General features: G+C 38.3%; 1 protein-coding gene across 8 annotated transcripts in view; it reads left to right on the top strand.

Annotated features, from left to right (window-relative positions):
- The window catches only part of neo1a (neogenin 1a), a 143,839-nt gene that overhangs the window by 92,317 nt on the left and 39,390 nt on the right, over window positions 1-12,132 (top strand). For all 8 annotated transcript variants that reach the window (XM_087794478.1, XM_087794482.1, XM_087794475.1 and 5 more), the window contains exons 6-7: window positions 4,146-4,300; window positions 4,373-4,493. In XM_087794478.1, the coding sequence (XP_087650604.1) occupies window positions 4,146-4,300; window positions 4,373-4,493 (276 nt within the window). The remainder of the gene's footprint in view (window positions 1-4,145; window positions 4,301-4,372; window positions 4,494-12,132) is intronic.

Raw genomic sequence — 12,132 nt, 5'->3', positions numbered from 1 at the left:
TGTTGCAGTTTGACCCGTATTTACACGGCCAAACAAAAGTCTATAAGTGCTTCCTGTGGGAGCTTCTAGGTTCCACTCGCTCGCCATTGTTCACCCGTAAGTCCAGGTCGTTACTTCATATTTGGCCAAACAGTAAAACAAACTTTTGGTTTAGCTATTAAAAGCCCACTAATCTGATAAGCCGCTCCGCCCACAGGCACACACCTTATCACAGGAGTTGTTATCAGCACCAGCTCCTATTGTGTTGGAATTTTGGAATCACTGTGTTTATTCAGTCGATCATTATCTGCCTGGCTCATCCTGGAAGAGGTCGTAGGTCATAGGAACCCAACCCAGGGAGGGCTCTTGCCAGACATGGAATTAAATCATAAATGAAGGTGGACGATTTGTTATACATCAGTGGAATAAGCATTCGTTTGCTCAGGTGTAAAGAATGACTTGATATTTGGTGTGAATGTCGGCATTTCGGTTGAAGAACTAGGTAGAGTATCCTCTTGTTCTCAGTCGTCATCTGGATTTCATTTTTCCTTTAGCTGCAAAGTATTGTAAAAATGTGCATGTCTATTGTAAATAAAAAATTGAACGTTTTTATTTTAAGCACACTTTATTGAACTGTAAACCATAAAATAATATATGGTAAAATATGATTTGAAATCCAAATAAAGTCAATAAATGTTTCGATATATAAAGCAAACATAGAAACAGTGCTGTTAAATATCGATACAGTATTGTGGTAAAAAAAAAAAAAGTGACATATAGCTGTAATATCACAATTAGCTGCTAAACCTTCCATAGTTTAAAATGTATTCTTTAAAAATGTATATATATATTATATCCATATTACTTCTTGCATGGTGATTTTGTGTCTAACATTTTTTTTCATTTATGTGGAGAAACTTTTATCTCTTTTAAACTACTTGAAATATCTCTAGGTTCCCCCTTAAAATCTAAGGGGGCCTTCTGCCCCCTTAAACCTCTTTTCCTTGACGTGTTCAAGTCGACCCCCCATAGAACCTTGATATGTCTGCAGTCTAAATGCTCGTTTTCATGACCTTGAGTTGAGTTGTTTAGGAGTAGATAAGACATTAAGATCAGGCAGAAACACATGCATACACACGGACAGCTATTTATATTTGATTAAACAAAAACATAAAGCACAAGTTGTACAATACAAACACAATAAGTGATCTGTATGTCAGAAGATGTGAAAGCAGCTAAACCGTGTGTGTGGTCAGGATTATTTAAACGCTGGCTGCTGCAACTGTTTCAGCACATTATCGATGACACACCAGAGTAAGCAGACTCGGTCCTGCTGCTCAGCCACTGAAGGCAAACATCCAGGGAGTCACACTGTGAAGAGCATTATTCACAGTGCATGTATGCATCAGCAGGGAGCACACACACACACACACACACATTCACACACACACACAAAGACCTACTGTAATGTGTGAGACCACGCCACAGTTTTGTAGGTTTTCACGATCTTTACATCGATTTTGTTCAACAGAGAGACATTCGTGGACTTTCAGCTTCTGTATTTCAGGAAGAAAACAGATATGAATTCATGATTTCATCTTAAAGGGCAGCTAATGTGAATCTTTAAAAAACATTTCCTACGATCAAGTTGTTTCCCATTTGTTATCACCCAAGTTAGCAAAACTATTCCCACAATGAAGCATATTCAACTTTGAAGTAGCTGCTGTTAGCCGATGCCCATTATGAAAATAAAGAAGAAAAAAGAATGCTGTAAAAGGTCTAATCAGTAGGTTTTTAATAGCGTTTCTGGCACCCCCTAGTGTCGTCTAAATGTGACTGCACTTTTGTAAATTTGTCATTTCACCGTTGTCTAAAAAACGTTAGATTCTTCAAAAATACGGTCAAAATGTTGTTGTTGCTTTATATGAATGTAGTAAGATCATTTGGGCGTGGTGGCCAAACAATACTATGGTATGTTTAAGACTGAATGAAATAGTTTCCTTTATCATGTTCAATAATATTGATGAAACAAATATTTGATGAGTTGCATTCGATTTTTTTTAGGTTGTGTTGATGTTCCTCTTAGTGATCGTTCTCTCCTTTCTACGCCTTCTTGTTTTATCAGTTTTTAAAATTCAAAAAATGTTATGGAAATGTATCAGTTGATGAAACAATTTTAGAGTCATTTTTTTAATCGGTGTTTTAAGCTCTTAGCTTCAAACTAGTTTTTAACTGTAATATTACCAGAAGAAATATTCTAATCATCATTTCCATATTGCCCTTCACACTTCATATTCGTTCCCCTTCATCTTTGACCTGGCAAGATATGAATAAAATATGTCCCTAACAGCTTTTCATGTTCTCATTATCACGCTTTTGCATCAAATCTAGCACGGAGAAAAAAATCAAAACCACTTGATCAAGCTTCTGTTGCGGTCATTGCTGATTTGTTGTTCAGTAAACAATGTTTTTAAAGTACGATAATTATTTAGTAATCACCAGTGACCATGATAACTAGATTATAATTTCCCACTGATTCAGATGAGAGGGATTCGACCTCGCGTCCTGTCGCTCTCTCATCCAGCGGCTGTTTGGCGTCCAATCATCGCTGCGTCTCGCCACGAGATAATGCTAATAAGCAGCTATCACGGAGCCATCAGCCCACGGTAGAGCCCGGCACACCAACAATAACAGTCGTTTAAACCGTGGTCAGCGAGGTCACGGCTTATCAGAGAATGCAGCCGAGGAGCTCCGGGACGCACACATGCATGTCTCTCATCGCTTGTGCGCTCAGTCCAATTATAGGGAGGGAGGATGAGGCCGGGCCCAGTGCTCCCAGTGACCTTGTTCCAGCACAGATTGATGAGGCTCTGGTCGGCCCCGGAGAAGATCAAATAACTTCTCGCTGGCCTTCATTACCTGCGCCGGGAGAGTCTCTGCTGCCACTGGACAGCAGCACACTTCACTTACCTTTCTACACCTCCTCCAGTAATGATCTCTTTCCAGCGCCGTCGCTTAAGTACCAGCACTAATGTGACCGTGTTTACAGTCCTGCTCGTAGTGCCTGTTAGAAGTGACACCGACTGGAGCTGGAGATGAACTCACTGTTGAACTTTGCTGGACTATTAGGTGCATCAGTTTGTTCTTATTTGACCTGATTTATTTTTTCTTCCTCTCATGGCAACAACACAAGCATATGGGCGTTTGTGCTCGCTTCTCAGTTAGCTGTTGGCTTTCCTTTGTATGCTCTGGCTGCTCCTGCCTGGAGCGATGCCTGACCTATGGACCTCCAGCTGTCCTCTGCATTTATCTGGCACTCATGAGGTCAAACAGTAAAAAAAAAACCTTGTATTTATTGATTTAAAATGAGACATTTAAGTGTTTATGATGGTTAGAAAAATGACACAATTGTATCGACTTTTGTATTTGTCTGCTCTGTTTACTTGGTTACTTCCAACCAATAAACAAATGCTGAGAAAAAGAGTTAAACTGACTATGAGTCACTGTAAAAGCTGAAATGATATATTTTTGGTCATATTTTAAGTAAGAAGAAATGTCTTGGAATACTTAATAGTGAGCTACATTCACAAGAAAGGGCCTTGTTTTAAGATATTAAGACAAAAATAACACCTAAATTACTTATATATGCTGTAGTTAAAACCTTCTGCAAATGATGTAAGAAAAATATTAAAAATAGATCTTCTCCAAATAAAAGACCTTTCTGGATTTGTCAGACCCATCAAATCTAATCTTGATTTTTTTATTTCAGTTTTGCAGTAATGTTTTTGAGAGCTATACATTTTTCATAATCCTTTACAATTGAAACTATAGAAATATTCTTTAATTATTTGTATTAGAGTTGGTCTTCTCCATCAGAATTACATATTTCTCTAGTTCTTTTTTGATTTCTGTTAAATTAAAAACTATATATGTAACACAACAATAAAAATAAGATATGAAATTTAAGTTTATTTCTATTATATAAACTTAGTAACGTCTGCAACATTGGATCTTCTATTACATTTTTTCATGGCTATTTTCCTGATGGCCCCGCTGAACATTGAATATAACGTGGCCCCCATTTAAAATGTACTTTCCCAAACCCTTGTTTAGAGAATTCAAGTTGAACTATTTCTGATTGTGGCTTCATCTGCTTAATTTCACAGTCCCCCCTCGATTTGTCAAGCGTCCGGCCAACATCTACGCCCACGAATCCATGGACATCGTGTTCGAGTGCGAGGTCTCGGGTTCACCGGCTCCCACAGTCAAGTGGGTCAAGAATGAAGACGCCGTCATCCCAAGCGACTACTTCAAGATCATCGTAAGCTCCTCCTCCCATCAAGCCTCACGTTCAAAATGTACCAAAAGTCATTTGATTGACGTGGTTTTTCAGAAGGAGCACAACCTGCAGGTCCTGGGCCTGGTCAAGTCCGACGAGGGGTTCTACCAGTGCTTGGCAGAAAACGACGCTGGGAACATCCAGTCCAGTGCTCAGCTCATCATCTTGGATCATGGTAAGTTCCTCTCATCATGATTGATGCTGAAACACTGTCTTGACTGATGATGTTCAATATTTAATTTTAGCCATAGACTGTTTTTTTTAAGAAAGACTCGTCATCATAACCAGACACAATTTTTTAGACATACTTGATGTTTGAGTCTATAAATAAACTTGGTTGCTTTTTTAACTGGAGAAAGAACATCCTGGACAAATGAGGCTCCTTGTACAAGTGTGTTCAACGCTATCTGTGATGACATAAGTGGGTTTTGCTAGACAGAAGTCTGCACTTTGTTGCCCGGTTAGACATGAAGCTTTACCTAAACTGAACTGCTGATGCTGAATCCCATGGATCGCTGCGACACTTTATCCATGTTGCTCACTTTCATTGCACTCCAGTGAAAGTTTCCTTACGCAACATAACCAACTATTGAGTTCTTTTACACAAAATGTTGCTCGCGGACATGGAAAGAACAATTTTAGGACAAAGATATGTTTACGTGTGTGTAAAAAAGACTATCATGACACTATTTTTGGTGAACATTATTGAAAATCTTTAAGGGTCACTAAAAACTGAAAACCCAACTCTCCTGACATGTTTCAAATGTTGGGGTCTTTTTCTCCAAGATGCAGTAAGTCTCTCATCATGACCATTTTATTACTTTATAAAGTTCTCCCCCATTTAAAATCTCGGCGAAGGAGAGGTTTCGAGGGCGGGTACAATAGAGGTCCCAGATCAATTTAAAAGACACTTAAATAAAGTATTAGTTGTCAATTTAAGGGCCGAAAAGGGTAAACAAATGTGAAAAGTAGCCTTTATCTTACTAAGAACTTCAAAATAAAAGCTTCCACATATTCATACAGACAAACAGAAAATTGAAAACTTCTATGTGGTGTCTTCATTTGACTAGGGGAAAAAGCTTTTTAAACGTAATGTTTTTAAATTCTCTGGTTAAATTACTAAGTTTATAAAACTGAAATGGGTCCGCATTAAATCTGATCAAGGGCCTTAAATTGCCCCATTGCCAGATATTGGACATGCCTGCTTGAGATTATTTCTATTATTTACCTCTATTTCTTCTTCCAAACATTTTTCATAAAATGCTTCACAAGGTGTGTTTTAAAAAGAAACAACAAAAAAAAAGATTTTTGGCAAATGAATATTTGTTGATGATCAATTTGTTCAATAGTGTCAACTGGCATTAACCCAAAAATGTCTCAGAACTTCCCCAGAACACTGACATAGATGCGTCACTTTCAGTTCTACCAGAATAGATTTCATTTTTATCGTTACTTCTTACAATACCTCGTCCACCTCTAACCGAAGCATCTGTTTCTCCCCAGAGAGACTCAGTGTCTCATCTTAACCGGTCAAGTACAGTAGTTACACTGTAACTCTCCTTTAGTATTATTTTTTTTTATTGGAACTTGTCTTTGTCACTCCTTAGTTTCCTGCTCCAGCAGAACCTCGCCTCTATAGTGTCCCCCTGAGTGAGCTGAAGGTGAATCACGCTGAAATATGACCAGTGTCTGTCACCTCCGGGCGTGTAGATGAGCCCAGGTCCTGCCACGGGCTGAAGCTGCCACGGCAGACGGATCAATGGTGGCGAACGACACGTCAACAGCCGGCGGCGAGTCGGCCGACGTTCATTAGCAACGATGACGTCTACAGTTGAAGTTTTCTTCTTGATTTATTTACTCTTTTGTCCGCATTTGAACAGCCAAGGTCGGCTTTTTCTTCAGCTTTTCTTCTCGGCTCCTCCACATGAAAGCTGGAGCAACTTCGTGCTACTACGACGAAATTGGCAGATGTTTTGTGAGCTTTCGTGGAAGGATCGCTCCTGAGCCGCCCGTATTAGTTTCCTCGGACATTCCTCCGGCATTTAGCGAGAGGGTCAAGGAGTTGGAAACAGATGTGAGAACATGGCAACGCGATTGTTCCACGGAGATCTCAAAGGGGCCTAATTGTGTTGTGCTGAACTAGTAAGTGCTTGTTAATGTCCCTTGTCCAATTGCCTCATTCAGGCTTAAACAGCACTTATCCCTCCGAACGTGGAAAAAAAAAGAAAGAAAGTCCTTGAAAACGGCGCTTCATCAAATCTGTGCGCAGTTGGAAATATTGTGGGTTTATTTGATTCCCTGCAGGTTAGGCGTTCCTGTTGGCATCGGCTATAAATACTCTTCGCCGATGACACCATGTCTTTTCATGTCTGTTGTCATGTGACGGTCGGGGGGGCTGGGGGGGTGTGGGCGTCGGCTATTTCGAGGAACCGTCGTCACGTGTCGTCCGTGTTGACACTGCGCCACGACAATTTGTGGACTTTTTCCGAGCAGACAATTAGGTGAAACATTAATGGCTGATACTGTGGCGGGCGGTAATTACAGCGTGGAGAGATGTGGGTCACGCTTCTGAAGCCGAGCTCGCTCAAACAAAGCCTTCGTTTGAGGAGATTTTCATTCTTCCGTGAACTGCGTGACTCTGTGTTTGGAGTGTGATAAAGTGGCACGATGAACTGTATGTTGACGATTTACAGCACGGCTGCCTTTTACTGCCATTACTGTGTGAGATGTATTTAAAGTTGTGCGGCGTTCAGTGCGAGAAAAGAGAAGGTTGCTTTAGACGAGATGAACTAGAAGAAGTCATTAGTTGTTACAACAGGATGAGACGGATAAAGATGGAGTTAAAAAAAGATGGATGATTCGCAAGCTGGTTATTTGTTTGTCACAACAATTATTTAAAATAACTTGAATATAAATATTGAAGTTATTCATCTTTTGCTGGTTCCCTTCATAGGAACTTGTCCCAGCTACACAGGGCAAGAGATAGGAGTCAGTTAAAGTATCGTTATCTTTACAGAATTTTACCCCCAACTTAGGATAAGTCAACCACCTCCAACTATTTTTCTAATCTAAATGAGCCAATCTGATTGGTGCAGCCACTCAGCCCTTCTCCTGTTTGTTGATAAGGATTCAAAATACGACTTAAGTTTTGTTTGTTTCAAACTAAAAGGCTAAAAAAGATGCTTTGCAGACACAAAAATACACATTTTTTAAAGATGTTTTTTACTAAATAGGATTGTATTTACTACATATTATCATATTTAGTCTGATACAATTCTATTTTATCATGCACAGTCCAGTACTTTTGATAGCAATATTCTCAATTAAAAAATACATTGAAGTCAAATAAATCTTTTATTTTTTCTATACTGACCTACTTTTATCAGTTTTTGAAATGATACGTCTTAGGTTCAATATTCAGATGTATGTTTTTATCTATATTATTATTTACAGACTGTAGGTTTCCCACGGCGCTTTGTATATAGTAAAAATATATACAGTACAGGCACTTCTGACTGATCCTTAATTAAATAAACATTTTTCTAATGTTTAAAGGGTGGACACGTGTATGTTTTGATATGTTCACGGTCTCAATGAAGAACTTTGAATATGAGTAGTTATAATATGGTTATTATATCAAAATAATGAATATAAATATTGCAGTAGAAACTTGTCTGTTTCAATATCTAGCCACATCAAAAAATAATATCCACCTTCATCTTTCTAAGGTCATGCGTTCACCGTTCAGCCAACTGTCGTCATCTTCATCCATCCTTGATCTGCTGGCCAGTATTCAAGCGTCCATTAGTTTCCTAGCTTCCCTCCAGCGCACAGAAGAGTCTTGTCCTCCCTCCCATCAGAGGCTCAGCCTCCCACTGAGAGAGAGAATTCCTGCCGCTGCCTGAGTGCTCTCCGTTTTCTTCCACCTCCATCACTCCGGATGTTTATGTGTGCAGACGCCTGGGTCACTGGAGTGAAACATTTCTTCATGTGTCCAAACGCCAAACCCGTAATGGTGCTTTCATGGGCCGTGTGAAGTGTTTTCCCGGTAAATATTTGAAGGAAGGATAAACAAGCGTTTCTTAGCACTCATAATTGGATTTTCATGCTGTCAGATTGGGAAATTGTAACCACTGTAGGTGATTATGGAGGGACATTTTGAAAATAAGGAACCTATGTTTTAAATTATATTGGTTGTAGTAAGTAGTGTTTATTCCATCCAGTAGTTTTACAAAATTGTGGCATGGAACACAGTGCTCCGTTGAAATTATACGTTAGTTCTTGTACCATGAGGTGGGTTTAATATCAACCAATCCTCCCTGGGTGTAATGAACAGGAGGAAAACTAGGAGGGAATTGATGAGGTCTAAAAGAGTAGTAGAGTTGTTGGAATAAGCTTTTTGAAAATGCTGGAAAATACATACGTTATGTTTATATTAATTTTGGGATATTTCGATATATATTTCATAAATGTTATTCTGTTTATGTCTCTATTTATTTTTTTATGACCTATATATATAACTATAGAACTTTTATTATATTATACAGAACTATTTGTCATGGAGAAAAAATCAGGTCAAGGCAGTTTCATATTTTTAGTTTTGTTGTTTTTGGTACTTTGGTATTTAAGGGACATTTTGAAAAGAATAACAATGTAATAGTTTTATTAGCCAACTCTGAAATGCACTTATATCATAAAATTACTAATATATCACCAAAATAGACAATATCAAAAATAAAAGCTGAATTAAAGTATATAATATTTTAAAAATCAAGTAGGAAGAGTGAAGTTGTGAGATGTCTAGACTATTGAGGGCCACATCAAAAACTGTCAAAGCCCTCAGCTAGAGGACTAAAAATGCTCTCGTACAGAAGAACAGTAAAATATATCTGAATTTTTGGAAGGAAGTAAGAGTTTAAAAATACAAATATCCCCACTGTGGGACTAATAAAGGGATATCTTATGTAATCTTGAACTATTGTGCATTAAAAACTAAATCACCTTCTAAATTAAATAGGAGGAAGAAAAAAGTCAGTTTATTTCCTGAATCATTTTTCGACTCTAAATCATTAACATGAAGGACTCTTATGGCAAAAGTGTGAAAAAAAATCATTGTATTTTTAAAGGTTTATCCAAACAAGGCAGTGTTGAACCCACAATTATATTTTTAGCCAATGAAAAACTTACTCAAAATGTCCTTTAGATATATTTTAATTTATTTTGTTCATTGAAAGAGTGTGAAACCGAATAGAAAATGACAAAATCCCACATTTTCATTGTGTGGTTACCATGTTGTACATTTATTTTTGATACTCATTTCTGGGGAGAGTACAGAGTAAAATATTAAAAGTGAGTGTTAAAGCGAGCCGTAATTAATTCCACTTGAACAACTGATAGGGAATCTGACGAGCACAGTGGCCTAGTTTCATTCTCCAGCGCCTTCTATTTGTGACGAAAAAGTTGATAGAAAGTGCTGTTTGACACCATGTGGCGTTATTCAGAACCAGGCTTGATTAAGAAAACATGCACTCCTGGCGAGTGAAAAAAAAAAGCTCCAGCTTTTAGAGAAAATAAAACATTGTTAAAAAGTCAAAGATGCCAGAAGCTCAACGTGGCAGACCAACCACAGATGGTGGATTGTTACGCTGCCAAAGAACACCGCCTTAATTCCCATTTCAAATCAAGACGTGAGAAGGAGCTGCTAAAAGATCCTTCCCTGCAGCTCCACCGCTGGCGATAGACGCCAGGAGCTGCCCTCAGCGAATACTGTGAGCTCCATCAACTGCTCGCGGGGTCGCGGCCAGGTCAACGGGAGCAGCGTGTAACGTCTCGAGCATGTGAACGTGTCGACGCAGCGCAGCGTTTTCACTTCATGTTTCCTGTCGGCCAAAACTCCAGCAGCAGGCGCCGGTGTGAATTTGAGGGTGTTAAACACTTGTCATGTTCTGCCGGGCCACGCAGGCGGGCCCATATGGTCACTGCGCTCCGACAGCGAGAGGACTCGCCGTCTCAGCGAGCAACGTTTGAAAATGAATTAATGGATACGTTCTAGTCAATCATGAGTTTAATCCTGCAGGAGAATCACGGATGACAACCAAAATTTGGGGGTTAGCATAATCACCCCTGAAGTGTCTTTTAGTTGTTCTAAAAAATAACAATATAGGACAATGCAGTTGATTTTAACTTAACTTATTTAAGGATCTAAGTAAATTATAGACCAATTGTCCTCAACGCCCAGTCCAGGGACAGTTCCCAGGCTGTTAAAAAAAAAAAGATCATTTTTATTATTACTGCCTAAATGTGTTTTTAATTTAGGAAAAGAAAACTGATTTTCTCTGTGCGACTCTTGACTTGTGATAATGAGCAAAACACAAACTCTAGAAACAAAACTTCTCTTTCGGAGTTATCATTCCACATATATTTATACTGAAACCCAAACTCACACATCGACACATAGTCTCTAAAAGCTAGGAGACACACGCATACAGAACACCATCGTCACCATAAAATCAAATATACATTGATGCAAACACTAAAGGATCTTGTTGTAACCAGTCCAGAGCTCTTGCTGATTCAGCGTTATGGTGATGTTATTTACATGCACTTAATTTAACCGGTCCGCGGTAATGTTTGGGACCCCTGTTATAGACGACAAAACTTTGCCATGTAATAAAGTACCCTATTGTAATCATGCATATACTAAATTACTTCTACCTTTTGTTTGCTAGCTCTCGGCGTACTGTACATCAAACATGAATGAATACATAATTACAAAGAGTTCAATACTAACAACTGGGCAGTAAATGGCAAAAGAATAACAAAAAAGATGCAATAAAAACAACTAATTTCTATACCTGAATAAATGTTAAAGACTAACAATACCTGTTGGTTAATACGTTTCCCAGTTACAGCAACATTAAACCAGGAAATAAACTTGATCAAACGAGCCTAAGAACTGTACATCTCATAATGGACGAAGACAAATATTTGGACCAAATGAAAACATTATTTTGTCAGAATTATCTCGGAAAAGGATTAGAGTAAACAATAGTAATAGTAATAATAGTGAATAAAACAATATTTGATTCAAATTGTAATACACAAGAAAAGACGTTGGAAATTAACAAAAATAACATGGAAATAAAACATAATTCCAAGTAATGGAAAATACTCTAAAGGTGCTAAATTTATATATATATGTGTATATATTATAGTAACATGATATTCTTTCCAGCATAAATTAAAATAACTGTTAATTATTCATGTATTTTTTCACTTTATTTTCACTTCATTTGAACTGCATTGTAGGGGACAGACAGGGGCTGTCAAAGGGCCTCATGTGGCCCCTGGACCACAAGATACTTGGGGCCCATCTGTCACCTATGAAGTGTTAATATTCTCCTCTGCCAAGAGTGTCCAATAATGAACAGTGAGGCAGCATCAAGCTATTAGTTTAAAGTATATTATCATGCTGTTGCATTAGCATTTTTATTAAAGATAAATGTTGAAGGATAATGAATATTCATTCAGAAGCTAAAAAGAAGTGAAAGTCCAAAACAAAAGTTTCTGTCGTGTTGAACTTGGACTAATGAGCTTCAACTGGGGAATTAAAGCGCCTCAGAATAAAGAAACCAAACCGCGTCTCACTAACTTCAAACTCATTACTAAAACACCAGAAAATGACCAATTTTATTTGTCCTCTAGCGGCACTGGCTGCGACGCTGTGTAAGGGACGCCTCGGCTGTGTGTTGTGAATAAATATGCAGCGAAGAGCTGCTTTAAAGCAATTGTGCTGGAAATATCAAACATTAACA

This window comes from Callionymus lyra, chromosome 6 (genome assembly GCF_982586985.1).
Source record: "Callionymus lyra chromosome 6, fCalLyr1.hap1.1, whole genome shotgun sequence".
NCBI lineage: Eukaryota > Metazoa > Chordata > Actinopteri > Syngnathiformes > Callionymidae > Callionymus > Callionymus lyra.
This window is presented reverse-complemented; position numbering and strand designations above follow the sequence as displayed.